This window comes from Drosophila mojavensis, unplaced genomic scaffold (genome assembly GCF_018153725.1).
Source record: "Drosophila mojavensis isolate 15081-1352.22 unplaced genomic scaffold, ASM1815372v1 contig_231, whole genome shotgun sequence".
Taxonomy (NCBI): Eukaryota; Metazoa; Arthropoda; class Insecta; order Diptera; family Drosophilidae; genus Drosophila; species Drosophila mojavensis.
In genome coordinates, this window is record NW_025318772.1 from 6,212,578 (window position 1) to 6,230,986 (window position 18,409).

At 43.5% G+C, this 18,409-nt stretch overlaps 3 protein-coding genes and 2 non-coding genes across 8 annotated transcripts; 4 read left to right on the forward strand and 1 right to left on the reverse strand.

Annotated features, from left to right (window-relative positions):
* Positions 1-1,395: 1,395 nt before the first annotated feature.
* On the reverse strand, positions 1,396-1,561 carry LOC6575133. The gene has a single exon (XR_047520.2). It is a non-coding gene; the product is annotated as a U1 spliceosomal RNA (small nuclear RNA).
* An 828-nt stretch (positions 1,562-2,389) lies between these two features.
* On the forward strand, positions 2,390-2,555 carry LOC6575134. Its single transcript, XR_047521.2, has one exon. It is a non-coding gene; the product is annotated as a U1 spliceosomal RNA (small nuclear RNA).
* A 2,187-nt stretch (positions 2,556-4,742) lies between these two features.
* Positions 4,743-9,879, forward strand: LOC6575135. Its single transcript, XM_002001115.4, has 7 exons — positions 4,743-4,928; positions 5,067-5,160; positions 6,711-6,993; positions 7,057-8,884; positions 8,960-9,447; positions 9,514-9,655; positions 9,726-9,879. Exons 1-7 carry the CDS (start codon positions 4,883-4,885, stop codon positions 9,728-9,730), a joined length of 2,886 nt encoding a protein of 961 aa, XP_002001151.2. The 5' UTR covers positions 4,743-4,882; the 3' UTR covers positions 9,731-9,879.
* An 89-nt stretch (positions 9,880-9,968) lies between these two features.
* On the forward strand, positions 9,969-12,188 carry LOC6575136 (putative surface protein SACOL0050). The gene is made up of 3 exons (XM_002001116.4): positions 9,969-10,624; positions 10,676-10,764; positions 10,823-12,188. The coding sequence occupies exons 1-3, from the start codon at positions 10,350-10,352 to the stop codon at positions 11,674-11,676; spliced, it is 1,218 nt and encodes a 405-aa protein (XP_002001152.1). The 5' UTR covers positions 9,969-10,349; the 3' UTR covers positions 11,677-12,188.
* Positions 12,189-12,573: 385 nt separating this feature from the next.
* Positions 12,574-17,864, forward strand: LOC6575138 (mediator of RNA polymerase II transcription subunit 15). Of its 4 annotated transcripts, XM_032728058.2 has the most exons (7): positions 12,574-12,879; positions 12,946-13,104; positions 14,520-15,114; positions 15,176-15,285; positions 15,370-15,736; positions 15,847-16,304; positions 16,472-17,864. In XM_032728058.2, the coding sequence occupies exons 1-7, from the start codon at positions 12,589-12,591 to the stop codon at positions 16,787-16,789; spliced, it is 2,298 nt and encodes a 765-aa protein (XP_032583949.1). In that variant the 5' UTR covers positions 12,574-12,588; the 3' UTR covers positions 16,790-17,864. The 4 variants fall into 4 exon arrangements, with proteins under 4 accessions (XP_032583949.1, XP_015023338.1, XP_015023337.1 ...); XM_015167852.3 differs by lacking the exon at positions 16,472-17,864 and having other exon boundaries at positions 15,370-15,732; positions 15,834-15,910; XM_015167851.3 differs by lacking the exons at positions 12,574-12,879; positions 12,946-13,104; positions 16,472-17,864 and adding an exon at positions 13,822-13,864 and having other exon boundaries at positions 15,370-15,732; positions 15,834-15,910.
* The last annotated feature ends 545 nt before the right edge of the window (positions 17,865-18,409 follow it).

Here is an 18,409-nt window from a genome sequence, read left to right on the forward strand (position 1 = left end):
CCCATGTATAACTGGTTCCTCTTTGATTCTATCTCAAATCAACTTCGAATCAAAACACTATCGAAAACAAAGCGAGTTCTGTTGAAGACTTACGCGTGTTATTTACCCTCAAGTATTATTCAAACGTTTTTTATGTCTGTGGTTTCCTTCTAATACCCAGCAAACATCAAAAGTCCAAGATAGGCATATTGTTTCCCTATAAAAATGAGATAATATGCTAAAAACTTCAGAGCCGAGAAAACTTTTCCGTGATTTTGTTAATTTTTATAATCTTGATTTTACACTTTTATTAAATATTCTTTATTTTTTTTTAAAGATATTTTTTAGTCGATTATCATATTGTTTGAGACATGCCAATTGGCAGACTACCTCAATACTCAGGCAGAAAGAACCATTTTGCATATTATGAAAACGATCCACCAAAAGATTTGCAAATAAAGTATGCAGATTAGGGTTCAACAGAACCTCTGGCATTATCAAACAAAAAATACATAAAAACATTGAAATTGATGATGACTTTGAATATACATCAAACGAGTTTGTTGAATAACATATGTAAATTACTTTCATGCTAAAATTTCTGAGACATTATGACAATTAAGAAGAGAACGTCAATATACTGGGTGATAGAATATCCAATAATAGTTCAACTTTACCCTTCAGGGTATCAATAATAGTTCAACTTTACCCTTCAGGGTATCAAGTCTGTTGTGTTTGTGTATACTTCATTTCCCCTGTCTATTATATTGAATACTATCGCATAACATAGCTACGAATATCTAGATGATTATCAATATGGTCTTAGTCTGTCTTTTCAGTTTTCTGCGCACTTCCTTAAAATATAATTATTCCATCACGTCGCAGTCAAAATAACTTTGTCTACAATTCGACAGGGAAATAAAATCTGGTCAGTGAATCGTTCTTTAATTAGACACAAATTAACAGCTTGCCTAATAAAAACCAGCTCTGTCAAAAAAAGCAAGTCATTGCGCGTTCAGCACTTCGACACTTAAGACAGTAATCCTTCACTTCTGTATTTTCGTCTTTATGAACATTACGTTTACTAGTTCCAATCATATGATTGTTTACAATTGAATAAGCTGATTACCTTCAAGCTCGGAATGGAAGATTACGAGTTACGGGGATTCCTTGGATTCAGGAGCAAATTTAAACATTAATAATTTCCTTTAGATTCCATATTGCAAAAGAACATTCAAAGTTAAGAAGATAGACACACTGATTTGACGAACGGCAACTGAGACCTGAAATATACATACCTACGCGACGTGTCATATGAAATGCATTCAGTACTTCCATATATATACATATGTATGTATGAATGCCAAGTATGTTTATACTATTTATACTTATATTTACATTACATTTATTAATTAATTCGGGACGGCGCGAACGCCATTCCCGGCTACCAAAAATTACACGCACGAGTTATTCACATTAGGAATAATCGCAAAGGTCAACTCAGCCGAAAGTGCAATGACCGAGCCTCGCTCCGGAGGAACCGCCTTCGTGATCACGGTTAACCTCTACGCCAGGTAAGTATGCTTTTCTCCGCTCTGGAACAGCCACTCCAATACGGCAGAGTCAGAACCGTTTGAGAATTGCATTGTGAAAATTTCTACTGAAGTGAAAGTAGCAAAGGCAACTGGATTGCGTGTAATGTGGGTAGTAGTCAACGTTAAGGGTTGAAACATTTAAGGACACAAGTATGAGTTGGTTCATATATACAGAAATAGTGTTGTTTTTGCTGAATGCTTCATGCCGAGTAGAAACGAATGTTTATTCATGTACACGTACATATATGTATGTATTTGAGGAGCATATAAATGATTTATCTGATGAAATTATATAATTAAAAATGTTTATTTAAAATACATACATATGTACACAAGCTTTGTATAATTTTATTGTTTTATTGTTATTTTAACTGTATGAGGCAAAATGCAAAGCCATAGAGGCATAAACCATATAAATATGTAAATAAATGCCTAAGCAGTGCTTATCACATAATAAAAACTGATAAATCGAATGAGTTAAATTCAGCAAAATAATATAATAACTATGCAGAAATTAACTAACTTTAAACAATAAGCATAATACTTTTAGAACTTAACATTAACAATTTTACGTCTCCTTTCTGCTGCCAGCCAACCAAAATCCATCCCTCTTTTATTATCCACGACCAGAAATATGCTAGCCTGCTGTTGAACACACAAACACACACGGTCACACGCACACATACTCAATTGTTGGCAGCGCATGCTTTGACTGTTTTGCTTGCTGTAGAAAATTTCACTTGCGCGCGCACAATAATTCCCAAACGGTTCTGACTCTGCCGTATTGGAGTGGCTGTTCCAGAGCAGAGAAAAGCATACTTACCTGGCGTAGAGGTTAACCGTGATCACGAAGGCGGTTCCTCCGGAGCGAGGCTCGGTCATTGCACTTTCGGCTGAGTTGACCTTTGCGATTATTCCTAATGTGAATAACTCGTGCGTGTAATTTTTGGTAGCCGGGAATGGCGTTCGCGCCGTCCCGAATTAAATGATACATATGATTGAGAGGTGTTAAATATGAATAGGTGACTGGTTGTGGGCTGATTGCAGTGGGTCAAAGCAAACGAGCGAGGCGAGCATCATGAATAGCAGTCATTGTCCATGCATCTCTTCTAGTGTGCTTCTATAAAACAGAAGAAGAAACTCTTGAACTTGATCTTCTTGCGTTGAGTTTGCTTTGCGGAAGAAGCCTTCGTCTACTGTGTTTATCATATTTAAAGTGTGCTTCATAGGTAGAAACTGTTATTGGTGGGGTTGGATTTCCTGGCCTTTGTTATTGGCGCTGTGGTGTTGTTCCGTTGGTTTCTCGCTGGTTTATTATCATTAGCAGCAGCAAATTTGACTCACAAATATATTAACAAATCTCTATATTGTATTTGTTGCGGAATTGATTAACTTGAATTTTATTTTACGCCGTTCGTATAACCGCTAGTAAGCCGCCAGTTAGCTGGCAGCAACAGTTGCTTGCTGTAGGTCTAGCACACCATTGGCGCGTCGATAAGGTCAAGTTCATTTCCGCATGGCTCTGATCTTGGTCTCAGGGCAACAGTATTCGCATTCAAAGAATGATCCAACGGTAATGACTGCAATTTGGCGGCAGCTTAGCAATGGCTGAACACGCCCCGAATCGAGCTGCAGCCTCTGGCTGATTAAAGCGCTAGATGAAGGAAGTTGCACAAGTTTTACAACCTAATAAAACAATTTACCATTAGATGAAGTGTATGTGACGCACTTAAGGTTTCTCTAACTGTGTCTCGTTGGCTGGTTGTTCGTAATTACGCACGTAATTAGGGTTACAAGCGTACAATCTCTCTCTCTCGGTCCGTCTCCGACTAAGTATGTCACGCAACGAACCATCAACAAACAAATAATTTCAAGCCGAGTTCCCCCAAAAGACGAACAGCTCTTTGGTAATGGTATCTCTCCACCGTGTGAAAACTAGGCTCGCCTGCAAGGTTTTTATGCGTGTTTAATGAAAAAAATTGTTTGCTGAACTTACGTATAGATGGATAAATTCTAAAAGGCCTACCCATTGTCAATTACCTCGCAATTCATTGTCAATGGTCAAGTGCAGCTTCAATTTGTTCACGCGCTGCTGCAATTAAATGTGGTATAGAACCAAATACCACCGCCAACAGCTAGCTGGCTGGCTGGCTGGCTAGTTGGCCACGTTACCTTGGCCAGGCCAAGTCGAGTTTCAAGTTTCCTTCGCCGGCTTGACACAGATTTGTAGACATATTGGTTAGATAGATCGGTGACTGCATTTGGCATTTCGCTTGCCAATTCACTCAGCAGCAGCCACTAGCTGACCTCGACTTTCTGCTGGGGAGCTCAATATCGACAACAACAACAACAACAACAACAGCGAATTACCATTGAGAATGCACCAAACATTCTCAACTGTGTTAAGCTCCCACACCGCATCAGTTGTTATTCAGTTTGTTTTGAATAGAAAATTGCATTTTGATAAGCAAAGATGTGTATATTCACATATTGTGTAAAAATTTCAACTAATTAAAATGCATTTTCCCAACATCAAAAACAATGCGGTGTAAAAAGTTGATATCAAACATCAATCAATTATTAGTTTTCTGTTAACTATAATTACAATTGAATTTGTGTGCATTGTTGCGCGCTCAGCGCTTACGCCTCTGTGTTTGGTTAAACATTTACGAGAGCTAAGCGCTGGAGCAAAAGTTCAAGAACATTTGTCGATGGTTATTGCCATAGTTTATTGAGTAAGACATTTAAAAACAATTAAAACAAAGCTCGAGCGTTTAGCTAATAAATGAATGCCTGCTGATATGACAAGTATTTTCTTATCAAGAGCTCAATTCAAATGACATACAATAACAATTAAAGATAAAGTACTAGTAGTGGTATTTTTATTATTATTATTATTTTTTTTTTTAATTAAAAAAAAAAATTAATTTGTTTTGTCTCAACGGGGTTTGAACTCGGGTCCACATGCACACTGACAAGTGCGCCTAACCTAATTCAACGATGTGGCAGCGCTCCCAATCGTTTTTGTAGCTGTACGGCAGCCTTATGAGAATGTTTAGTATATTTTAATATTATAAGCCGATAGATAGGTATATCGATATATTCATTTTGATCAGCGAGCCTGGTCACACTAAAAATTAACAAAAGCAAAGCAAACGCAATTCGCTTTTCTCATTATTCATCAAATATTCATTCAGTGCAGTTGCAGTTACAGCTGAAGTGTTGAAAGAGCAAAAAAAAAAAAAGAAAAATCCAAATTGGTTTAATAATATCACCAGTTCTGAGAGCGCACACACCCACAAAACAAGATGCGTAACGCGGGCCTTTTGGCCATTTTGGCAGTGTTTGTTTTTGGTAAGTTGTGACGTTGATAGTGAATATTGCGTATTTGTTAAACATTGGTCAATAGACTTTTACATATACGAATGTATGTTCATATGTATGTATGTATATTATTCCTCAACATGCTTTGTGTGTTTCTCTTCATTTTAGGCGTTTTCGTTTCATCGACGCCAATTGCTGAGCAGCCGCTGCTAGGTGCCACTAAGTGCACCTGGGGCCCCTCCTACTGGTGCGACAATCTCAGGTGAGTCTAGAAACTACTGTAAAAAAGCTTTGTTATCCGCTGGAAGAAAAGCTAAACTCCCGCGTTTGCATTAAATAAGTTCGGATGTAAGACAATGGCCACTACGCAGTTTGTAACCCGTTGTGTGTTTGTTATATTTTCTTCTATAACTGTTCATTGTTCGTCTTGAAGCACTGTTTGATAAGGAAGGCAATCGGCGCGGCGTCCAAGGCGGAGCCGCCATACTGTTTGTGCCGTCGATAACCTTTGTTATGCGGTTTACAGTTGCTCTAATTTTTTTTTTTTTTTTTAGCATTATTTCTCTCTCTGTGTTTTCTTGTCATACTTGTCATACGTGCGAACTTTGGCTACACTTTGCCCACACATACACTACCTCTCTCTCTCTTTCTCACTCCATCACTCTTTCTCCCTTTGTCAGTATCTCTCTTTCGTCTGCGACTCTCTTTGTAAGTGTTATTTGTGTTAACAATATAAATTCCAGCTGAGCCAACGGATTACATATGCGCAAATGAATAAACATATCTGTAAGCTGCATAATCAGCCGCAAATTTTGATGACTAATCGGGCTTAGGGCTGCTATTTACCCGACTTTCGGTCAAACTTTGCCAACTATTCGTCATAAATGAAACTGAATATATTACATTCAACACTTGGCACTTTCTTATCAATTCGATTTCTGACTAATCCAAACTGCAGTTATACCTATACCTACACATGTATTTGCCCTAGGTTGGAATAGTGTGTATGTATATATATGTACATATATACATATGCAATACCCGCCATAAACACGCCATTGCAAGTATATAATTGCATTTTCTAGCAAATGCTTCAATAATCAACACTTCAGCTTTCATACAACTTAGACAAAATTTTTGCAATCGATCGATTTTACTTCGTATTTTTCCATTAGCTTATATTTCTTTGTTTATTTATTTATGTGCACGGGATCGCTTAACTCGTCTTTGTTTTCCTTGTCAAACCAAAATGGTAAATATAAACAGAAAACGTCGCAAAATTTTTGCAACAAGAAGTCGCTACATATAAGTGCATATATGAATATATAAATATATATATTATACGTATATTCCAAATATGAGTACGTCTGCTTATCTTGCCTAGTATATACACAATATTTGTTTGTTAAATAAAAATTAGCACATTACTGTGTCCCACAGCCTATCAAGAACATCATGGAATTTATAAACATACAGTAATTTTTGGGGAATACAAACTGCGTATGAATTCTCTACAATATCAGATTATTGTTTTTAAATGGTTGGACGGTTTAAGCATAATTCCCGCTGTCTGTTAAGCGATATCTGAATGTGTACATATGATAAATTTGCTGCGGGTGCATTCAACTAGTGCATATTGCGAGGGTTCATTCAATGCTTTGGACTCTGATCTTTGCTGACTTCAGTTTATAACTGAACGAAAAGCGATTATGATTGCGGGTCATTTGAGGCATTTGTTTTTCCCAACTGCGAACGCAGCATTTTTTTCTTCGAATAGTCGACTAACTTATTCCGCTTTGTTTCATTCGATAGCAATTCAAAGGAATGCAAGGCTACCCGTCACTGTATTCAGACCGTGTGGGAAAAACGAACCGTGCCCGTGGACACGGATTCGATTTGCCAGATATGCAAGGACATGGTAACACAGGCGCGCGATCAATTGCGCAGCAATGAGACCGAGGAAGAGATTAAGGAGGTCTTTGAAGGCTCCTGCAAACTGATACCCATCAAGCTAGTGCAGAAGGAGTGCATTACTCTGGCTGACAACTTCATACCCGAGCTTGTCGAGGCGTTGTCCTCGCAGATGAATCCTGATGTGAGTAGCCGATACAAAATCTGCTTACATTTTCTTTTTTAAGCTTACTCATTTCCCTTACAGCAAGTCTGTTCGGTAGCTGGTTTGTGCAACAGCGCTCGCATCGATGAGCTGCTGCATAACGCATATCAGGCGGCTCTGGACGGCACGCTCAAGGAAGAGGAAGTAGTGATCGATAATAATGATAACAAGAAGGAAGAAAGCAAGGAGACTGGCTTGACTCAGCTCTCCTGTGGAAATTGCAATCTGCTCACGCGCAAGATGCAGAGCAAGTTTGAGTCTACCAACCGCGACGACATGGTTGAGCAGCTGCTGCACTGGTGCGGTACCATGTCCAGTTTCTCCGATGGCTGTGCCAACTTGGTACTGACCTATTTCAATGATATCTACGAGAATCTGCAGCAGCACTTGCAGTCTGATGGCCTGTGCCATTTGTCTGGCGTGTGCGCAGCCCGTTACCATCAACACGAGGATGATGTGAAGGAACCGGAGGCACTGACTACTCTGGACGGCGTTGGTGACGACATTCCCTGTGCTCTGTGCGAGCAGCTAGTGAAACATTTGCGCGATGTGCTTGTAGCCAATACCACAGAAACGGAATTTAAGCAGGTTCTCGAGGGCTTCTGCAAACAGTCGCGTGGCTTCAAGGATGAGTGCATCAGTATTGTGGATCAGTACTATCATGTCATCTACAGTACTTTGGTCAACAATCTGGACGCCAATGGCACTTGTTTCCTCATTGGAGTTTGCCCCAAAGGCTTGGATAAGACCCATGATGCACCCATAATGCCTTTGCTGCCGGCCATTGCCCCTGCCGAAGTGCACGTGACTATCAAGAAGTTAGGCGCCAACGAGCCCAAATTTAGCCACCAACAAATTATGGACATGCAGCTGCCAATTGATCATCTAATGGGAGCCGCTAATCCCGGCCTTTTGGTGCAGGGCGGTGAATTGTGCACCATCTGCGAGTATCTGTTGCACTTTATTCAGGAAACGCTGGCCACGCCTGCTACCGATGATGAGATTAAGCATACTGTTGAGAACATTTGCACCAAGCTACCACAGGGTGTGGCCGCACAGTGCCGCAACTTTGTGGAAATGTACGGCGATGCGGTCATTGCATTGCTCATCCAGGGTCTGAATCCACGCAGCGTTTGCCCCATGATGCAGATGTGTCCACGTAACATTGAGAACCACGATGATATCGAGGTATTCAACCCATCACCGGTGTCCGATCAACAGGACAAGCCCACCTGCCCGCTTTGCCTGTTTGCCGTTGAGCAGGCTCAGATAAAGATACGTGACAACAAGTCGAAGGATAATATCAGAAAGGTTCTTGACGGCCTGTGCACCCATTTGCCCAACAAGCTGCGCGACGAGTGCGTTGACTTTGTAGAGACCTACTCCAATGAGCTCATTGACATGCTTATCACCGATTTCAAGCCAGAAGAGATTTGCGTACAGCTCAAACTGTGTCCCAAGACTAAGGACTATTTGGATGAAATGAGCATTAGCCTCATAGATAGCGCGGAGACCGATAAGTCGTCCAGCAGCAACAGCGAGGAACTGGAAGCCAATGAAATCGACTCCAGCAAGGAGATGCCCGTACAGATTGCTTTCGACAAGGACTTCGGCGTCGCTCCCAATTGTTTGCTCTGCGAAGAGGTTGTCAAAACAGTCGAGAAGAGGATTGGCAAGCATACGACCAAGTCAGAGATTAAGGACGCTCTAGAGCACTCTTGCGATAAGTTCAAAAAACCATTGGCCACCAAGTGTCATAAATTCATTGACAAGCACGGTGATCAGATTGCCGACCTCCTACTGAGGGAGATGGAACCGAAAATTATTTGCACCGAGATTGGCATGTGCTTGGGCGGCGAGCAGGAGGATCGTAAGTGTACAAAATATATACAAAAAGGTTGATATATAAACTTAATTTATGTTTACTCAATTTCCCAATTGATAGTTGAAATCGATGAGGCCTTGAAATACGATGTAATTGTGATGCCCAAGCAGCAGGCCGATAAGTTGGCGCGCTTGGAGTCAGCCAAGGTCGATGAGCCGCCCACCTGTGTCCTGTGTGAGTTCATCATGACGAAACTGGAAGCCGACCTGCGTAACCAAACCGAGCAGGACGAGATCAAGAAGGCCATCCGCGCTGTCTGTGGACGTCTGCCGACCACCATACGCAAGCAATGTGACACCTTTATCGACGGCTATGCCTCAGCCATTATTAGTCTGCTAAGCAAGGTGCCTCCGAAGGAGGTGTGCCAGAAACTACAGCTCTGTTTCAGCCAAGTCGTCACCGATGAGGTGGTTGAGTGTGGCGTTTGCCATGGAGTTGCGCAGTCCCTGTTCCCATTCTTCCGCGCGGAGAAGGATCACGATAAATTTACCATTCGGGACATGATCTCACAAGCCTGCGAGGACTTGCCAGCCAAGTACTATAGCATTGTAAGTAGATACATTCCCAATTCGATATATTTCTGTATCTTATATTATTTAATGTTTATATTTTAGTGCTCGCGAATGATAACTATTTACGGCTACAGCATCATGCACCTGTCCGAGCGTCCCTATGTCGACCCGTCGCACGTCTGCGCTGAGATAGGCAAATGCTTTGACAACGAGAAGTCCGCTTTGGCCTTTGCCAAAATTTCAGGTATATGGGAGGATTTAGAAGAGATTTATTGATTCCAGCTTTGATAACAAATTTCAACTCTTAATTACAGCTTAAGATGTTGTAACCGAAACCGCCTTGTGATGTGTCGCAAAGGGGCGCCACGATTTATATAAATATATATTATATCTTTACTTATTTGCTTACATTCTGTAATCCACTGTGACTGTAATGATCTAAAATTACTTACTGTTCTCTAAAATTTATAATTTTGTTTACTTTACATTGCACTTAAGTCGAGAAAGAAAGTGCGGGTGATAGTTAAAATGAGAATGCACTCGAAACCGATTGATTTTAACAAGAGAATGCGAAGCGGGCTTAAATTAAATTAAAATCCTAAATGGAGACACGCCTCTTCAGGTCATGTACTTTTTATATATCACTTAAACGTGAACTCATTTTATAATAATATTGCTGCAATCCTAAAAGAATATATCATGTGGAACGATAAACCAAAACAGTCTGCGACTAATCAAACGGGTTCGACCTACGGAGAAATGGGAGTAACGTATAAAAAAAAGTGTGTGTAGCATAAGACGACAAAAAGTGTAAAACATTAAAACGAGAATAAAATCTGATAATAAATATTACAAAAATATATAAATCAGTGTGCATGTTTAAAATTTATTTGGAAGCAATTCCAGAAATACACCATAATTTACATATGTGATTAAGAATGCTGTTCCAGGATACGCTGCTTATCATCAAGCCGGACTATATGCATAAGCGTCGTCCGGTGCTGCTAAAGGTCTTAGCTTCCGGATATCAGATTCAGGGAAGTCGGAAGTTGAATTTTTCGCCTGAGCTGGCAGCCGAGTTCTATGCGGACTTTGCAGATGAGAAGGGCTTCATGCTGGAGGTAATATTGCTGTCTAAGGGTATATCTGAGGCCTTTATTCTTACCAAAGAGAACGGCGTACAGGATCTGCTGAATATTATGATGTGTTATTTGTAAGTCGAGGGCATCGCAGCTCGATATCCATTAATTTGTTTGACCTACAGTGGCACCGCTTCGGAGTTGGAGCGCAATATTCATGTAACTAAGCATGTGGATAGTGTGGCCCGTGAAATAACCTTTATATTTCCAAACTGTAAGTAATGCAGAGCACCAATGTCTATCATATGTTCTCAACAATGTCATTTGTGCAGATATCCATGAGCCCATTGAAATCTTCGATAAGAATCGTTTTTGCAACCGTCCCATGCTGAAGCCTCTGCTTTCGGAAATCTATGATATTATGCAGAATGTCGACTGCAGCCAGGAGGATTGGAAGGTCCGTGTGTCCGATTATTTGATGCGTAGCAATCCCGTCGTGCCGCAGATCACCAATCAGTGTCAGCTAATGCCCGATCTGTGCATGCAGGAGAAGTCGCAACAGACGACCGTAACGTACAAGTCGACAGCTAAGGATGCCAAGCCTAAGGATAAGGTGTCCAGCACCACCTCTGTGCTGTCCAGCTCTTCGCCGCATTCGTCGCTATTGATAACTACGTCATCATGTGTGACTTGTGGTGGATTCGACCACACCGAGCCGTGTACAGAAGATATAGATCTCACCAAGCGTGTAGAGCCGCAGAGTGATGAGCCCGTTTGCGTCGATGAGGAGATTATTTGGAAGGAGATCGTTGTGTATGAAGAGGTTGTGCCCGAGGAAGAGCAGTCCGAGCAGAAAGATTTCGCCGATGTATTTGGTGAAGATGAATTTGGAATGCTCGAACAGGGTAGCAGCTCGCTGTCCGATTGCAAGCCAGCGGCACCCTCACCTCAGCCAGAAGAGGCTGACGCTGGCGCAGGCGAACCAGATGGAGGTCCAGCTGAAGAGGCACCACCAGCGCCTGAGCCTGCACCGCCAGCTGCCGAAGCGGCTCCACCAGCGCCTGAAGAGGCACCGCCAGCGCCTGAAGCGCCACCACCAGCAGCTGAGGAAGCACCACCAGAGGCTGAAGCAGCTGAGGAGGCACCACCTGCTGCTGACGAACCGCCACCGGAAGCAGAAGGCTAATCAACACCTGTTGCCCGCGTTTTTATGATTTACCAAGCATTTTGTTTTCATTTCTTCTCTAACAAAAAATTACTGGTGTACAGAAAAAAGCCCAAACATCCAATCACCCAAACACCCAAGCAACCCAAACAAGAACCTGAACGAGCCAACCGTGTGCAATGCCCCACAAACGCCCACTTAGCTGGACGCCCCCCTTTAGAGTCCTGCAATGCGCACTCGCCGTGCCCAGGCTGCAGGCTATGTTGCCTGCAATTTTCACTCACCGACGCGACGTTGCACTCACACTCGAGAGTGGTTCAATTGTGGCGCTGGCAGTGGCAGTGGCAAAGTGGCAGTGCAACAGGAAGAGCAGCAGCAACAGCAGCAGCAACAGTAGCAGCAGTGGCAGTGGCAACAGCTACCCATCGTAAGAATTAGCAGTTTTTATTCCGTAAATCGTTTTTATTTTGTGCTCTCCACATTCGAAGTGTTCAATAAAAAGGGGAATGAAATAAAAAAAAAAGCAATTGTCATCTGCTGTATATGTTGCATGCCACATGCGTGTGTGCGCATACGAATGTATGTCAATGATAAGGGATTAAAATATGGCTAAATGGGCGCGCAGTGCTTGTAACGGGATAGCCAAGTTAATTGATAATAGCTTGATTGGTAGCAATTATTTTCAGTGTTGTGGTTGAGTAAATTATAGTGCAATTCCATCGATTTTTCCCACATCAATCAGGTGGGAGGGTGGTCAACTGGGCACCACTATAGCTACTCGAACTATGGGTAAGTGTGCGTGTGTATGTGTGTGGGTATGCACCTGTCAGTACAATCAGCAATGCATTGCAGCCAATATGCAGATACAGCACCACTAGCAGCTGCAACCACTTAAGCCAGCCATACCAAAACCAAAAGCGCGCGCAATACGTGATGTTGAACGTCAACAATCGACAGTCGCACATACAACACACAACTGCACAGGCAGCAGCACAGCAACTGGAGCAGCAGCAACACCTGCTAGACACTGCGGGCGCAACACATGACGGCCAGCTTTATGGGGAGGAGGGGCAGCAGCACGACGTGGATCTAAACTTTAGCAACTTCGCTGAGCTGTGCCGCCTGTGTGGCATACACCATGGACCCACCAAGTTGCATATCTTTGAGCCGCAGGCGGAGCAGCGCCAATTGCTCTACAAGCTGCGCAGTCTGCTGCAGGCGAATGTGAGTAGCTGAGTATATGAGTATGTGTGCATTTACATATATATATGTGTTTGTGGTCCTCAACAGATAACCAAGGACGACTATCTGCCAAAGCACATATGCGAGCTGTGCCTCGACCGCTTGGAGCACTTGTACGAGTGGCGGCAGCTTTGCGTGCGCAACGAGCATATGCTGCGAAACTATGCCGCCTCCATGCAAATGGTTCGAGCCACCATAGACTTTCAGGTGAGTGAACCAGCAAGGCATCTCAACTGATAAGCGGCCTCCGCAATTGTCATTGTCAAAGTTACGCGGACGACGGTGTTTCGTTGTCAAGTTGTTCCGCGGCAGCCACCACCATCGCGCGGCTGAGCGCAAGAGTGTGTGTGAGAGAGAGAGACATAGAGAGTGGGAGAGAGAGCGAAAGCTCTCGGGCAGAGCGCCGAGTGGTATGCAATACCTTTTTTCTAGCTACACTTCCGCCTTTTGCGCTCAAGTTCAGGCGCTTCAGTATCTGTCTGTCGTTGACTCTGACTCCAGCGCTGCCTTCGTCGTGGTCGTGGTCGTAGTCGTAGTCGTTGTCGTCATTGTTGCACGTTCCGTTCCTGTTTCTCGGTGAAGAATAACAAATAATTACTCAAATTGTGTTCGTTCTGGCCGCAACTGAGACTGAGACTGCGACTGCGACGCCAACGCCAGCGCCAACGGCGGCGGCGACGGTGACGGTGACGGTGACGGTGACGGCGACTGAGCGAGTCGACTCCAAATCAGTTTCGCAATACATACACAAACAAAAGGCGCTGAGCACTGGCTCGAGGAAGTAAACGGCGACGACAGCAGTAGCTAAAAATAAAGCTCGTGTACCACTCGCATATAGCATTCTGAAATATACCAAAAACTGTGAGCTGCAAAAGAAAAAAAGAAGAGGAAGAAAAACTATAGATAGCCCAACACAACAAAAAAATCTTGTACGAAACGCAACGCTTTTTATTGATTTTCAATTGTGGTAAGCAACATTGCAAAAAAAAAAAAAAAAAAAAGGAAAAACAGAAAAGAAATTAAAAGAAACCTAGGCGAAAGAAAAGCTACAAAACTAAGCCAATGAAAATGTCAATAGTGCGCACGGTGTGGGGCATTGAGCACAGTTCGCGTTTAGTGCTGCGGCATTAGCCAACTGTGAATAGCGGGCAATAAACATTTAAGCCAAAGTGAGTGAACGGCTAATATTTTGCTTAACTTTCGCTGGCGCGCTTTAAATACATTTAGGCAGACACGGAAAAGCCTCAAACCAAAAAACGCCGCCAAAGGGAGAACGGCCGGCATACACACACACACACACGCGCGCGGCTTCAGTGGCAGCAGCAGCAGCAGTAGCAAGCAACGCCACCACCACCACCACCAGAGGCAGCACCCGCACCCGCTCCCGCAACCACGTCCGCACCTCATTGAAAATCCGCCCGAGCAAAAGCTCAAGTCACAAATTTTTGCGCAAGGGCAGGCTGTTTTGAGTTCGTTCTATTGGGGGTGGCGGCTGGTGAAATTTCGCAACACTTGCGCGCTTGGCCATTTAGGGGTGGCAGCGAAACGAAACGAATCGGAACGGAACGGAATGTGAGCGAGAGACTTATTCAATGTTTCATTGCCATTTGGTTAATTCGCAGGACGGCACCGTTAACATGGACAAGATGACGGTGGCCCAGAAGAATGCATATCTGGAAGCGCACATGGCCGTCCAACAGCAGATGGCTCAGGCGGCCATCCAATTCAAGCAGCAGCAACAGAGCTCCGTGCAGCAGAGCTCGCCCACGGCCAACAACAACAGCAGCCAGAACAATGGCAGCATGCAGCAGCAGCAACAGCAGCAGCAGCAGCAGCAACAACAGCAGCAACAACAGCAACAGCAGCAGCAACAGCAGCAGCAGCAACAACAGCAACAGCAGCAACATTATGCGGCCACCATTAAAGTGCCACAGATCAGTTCCTCCAGCTCAGGTGGCGCTGCTGGCGCCGCCGGCGACAGCACCTTTACGGTGCCCGACGACGGCATGGGCTTCGAGGGCGGAGTGCGCGTGCTGCAGAGCCTGGGCACCTGGTCAGCGGCGGAACAGCTCACCTACAACATACCGAAGCCGAATCTGATACCCTTCACTGAGCCGTACGTGGAGGGCGGCTCCATGCATCCGGCCAGTCGGCTCAAGGCACTGCAACAGGTGCAGCAGGCGTCCTCCGGGGTGCGCAAAACAAACCCATCAAAAAGTGAGTAACAAGAACAACAGATTGCTATACATTCAATGAAAACAATGGCGATCCTCTGCAGCCACCAACAAGGCGTTCGAGTGCACCGTCTGTGGCAAGGGGCTGGCGCGCAAGGACAAGCTGACCATCCACATGCGCATCCACACCGGCGAGAAGCCCTATATTTGTGAAGTATAAGCAGCACTAGACTCAAAGGCTTCAATGCCCCAAAGATGGCTGGCAGCCACTAATCTGTTGCAATCTGCTCCATTTCAGGTGTGCAATAAGGCGTTCGCTCGCCGGGACAAGCTCGTCATCCACATGAACAAGTTCAAGCATGTGACGCCCACAAATATCGCGCCGCTCGGCAAGCGGCTGAACAATATGGTAAAGAAGAAGGAACAACCGGATCCGCCGCCGGAAGACAACAAGCAGAGCCTGGAGCTGCAGCTGCAGCAACAGGCTGTGCAGGTGGCCGCCCAGAATATCATAGTGCAGTCGGCGCAGGGGGCGCCGACAGCGATTCCGGGCATCATCATACCACACCACCAGCAGCAATTATCGTGGACGTGCGAGCTATGTGGACGCATGTTCTCGAGCAGGGACGAGTGGTCTATTCACGCCAAGAGTCATCTGGAGGTGAGCAAATGTCGGTTGAGCCTACCGGCCAGCGGGGCCTAGGGCAGTACAAGCATTTCGTATCGGTGCGGCTCTAAACTGGCCTTCTTTGATCCTTGCAGTATTGACAACAAGAACGGTTAGTCGTAGAGTCCACAAAACAAGCAGCCGCCATCGCTAAGAGCAACGGCAACAACAACAACAACAACAGCAGCAGCAGCAACAACAACAACAACAACAGCAGCAACAATAATCGAGGCTATCAAATTGATGCGAACCGAAATCAAATACATAACAACAACTCGCAAATGGAGGCACATGCACGTAACCAGAAGATAATCATACAAAATCAGATGATCCTCAATACCAACCAACAGCAGCAGCAGCAGCAGCAGCAGCAGCAACAGCAACATGTGGCTGGCGGCAAGAAAGCGGCCAGGAAGCACCAACAACAGCAGCAGCAACAGCATCAACAGCAGCAGCAAGCACAGACCAGCGCGCCTATGTACAACAATAATAATAATAATAGCAGCAGCCAAAACAACAACAACAACAACAACATCGGCAACAGCATCGCCCATCAGGGACATGAAGTAACTAGCTATTAACAACAACAACTACAACTACTACTACTACATAAACAACTACCTAAACACCATTCAACAACAACACGCAAAATTTTTGTCACTTTCACTCAATCTTTGTATCTGGTATCTTGTATCTTTGTATCTGTATCCCTTCATCCCTTCTTCCCGATCAGGTGTCAGTGCCCGTCTCGCACATTATTGCCAACTCCCCAACGGCGGCCACTTACATGCAGGCCCAATTGACTGGTCTACACGCCGGCAACACCATCGGCGTCAATGTTGGCGATGCTGCCGGCAACATGAACGTGCCCATCGTCACCTACAACGGCAATCAGTATTGCGTTATAACCCGTGCACCGGACTCCGATGGGATTGCCATGCAGAAGCCGCTCGAGTATGGCCCGGCCGCCACAGCCAACATTATTGTTATGTCGCCGATGCTGCCCCCGCAGCAGCAACAACCACAGCAGCAGCAGCAGCAGCAACAGTAAACGAGTCCCGACATGATTTGCTCATTAAGCGTTGCGAAAATGATGCGGAAAATTTCATCAGGCTCGAGGCGTTGGTGGCGTTGCTTCATTAGCCAGGCCCCTGAATATTGATGTTGGATATCGATTTAGATATTGGCAGTTAATGGCGCCTCATAACTGGTATTTGGCAATGCGATGGGAGAAAGGTAGCCAGCCGCATTGCTGGCCAGGTAAATGGATAAGAAAGTGCGCTGCCCCAGGATCCGTCTTCAAGTTTGCAATTAGCCTCTCAGCTCACAAGCAGCTCTAAATACAAATTGTAAATAAAGTTTTTAAAAAACAACAAAATAACTTAACAAAAAAGACACAAAAAAAAACAAAGAAAACCAAAATGCAATTTAAGAACTCCTAAGTATATGTTTAATTCTAAGCGATAAAAGTAAAAACCAAAAAATAAAAAAAAAACCATATGCCAGCCGAGAGAAGTTTTCAACAAGTTTTTGCATGTAATGCTTCTTAAATTGAAATAAAAATCGTTTTTAAATGATTAGTTTCAGAAATCCATTAAAAGAAAATAAAGAAATAAATATACCAATACACATAAGAATAATATGAATGTGCAGAATATAAACCCAAATGCAAACACCATTAACTATGTAGTCTAAGCCATCTTACATATCCATTGAGAATCGAAAAACCACAGTAATACCCACATAGAGCAGCCATTCAACTGAGATATTTTGTTCGTACTTTAAATATTCCTTCGTATTTCTTAAATATTTCTTCAATGCATCTTGAGTTTTATAAAAATAAAATAAACGAAAGAAACAAAAAATCGATGTGCATGAAATTATATGTAAAATAGTATGCGTTTAAATCAATTGTTTATAATTATGCTAACAGCAATACAATATTTGTGTCTAAAAAAAAGAAAGGCAAAAAGCAAAACAAGAAAAACATACAGAAAATACCTACGTCATAATGTAAGTAGTTCAGTAGTGTTCTCCAATGATACTCACATTCGAAAATACTACAGCAACAATGTGAAAAATGATTGAAAATATATTAAATACAATAAAGTCTAACAACATTTTAATTAGCTTCCGTTTCTTTGATTAGGTCAGCTGATTATCAGTTAAGAGAAAGGGAGAGTGATATATAGAGTGACATTACGCTTCTGTAAAATATAAAATTATACTTGATTTAAAGCTTAAAAAAAATATTTCAAATCTGGCAGTTCTTCAGCTCATCCATCCATTACTTGATATTGTTGGGGCCAGCTTAGCTGAGCCTCTTCTATCGCACAATTAATGTTGCGCATACGACCCGTTAGCCAACATACAAAAAACTTATTGCCATTACTCTAGCCATATTCACACATTACTTCCATTCTGGGCTACCCATAATTGGCAGCTGTTCTCGGCCATTGCGATTCGAGAATTGAGCCACTTATTCGCTGACTTTTTCATTCACTGAGTTGTTTGGCTTAATTGACAAGACAACTTGGCGGTGGACTGTGTGAAGCTCGACTCTACTGAAATCTGAGGTCCAAAAACATTAATTTTTGGTCAACGCAGCGCACGAAAAACAACTTTTCGTTGGCTCGAAAAATGCGGCAAGTTGACCTTAAACGGAAACTCG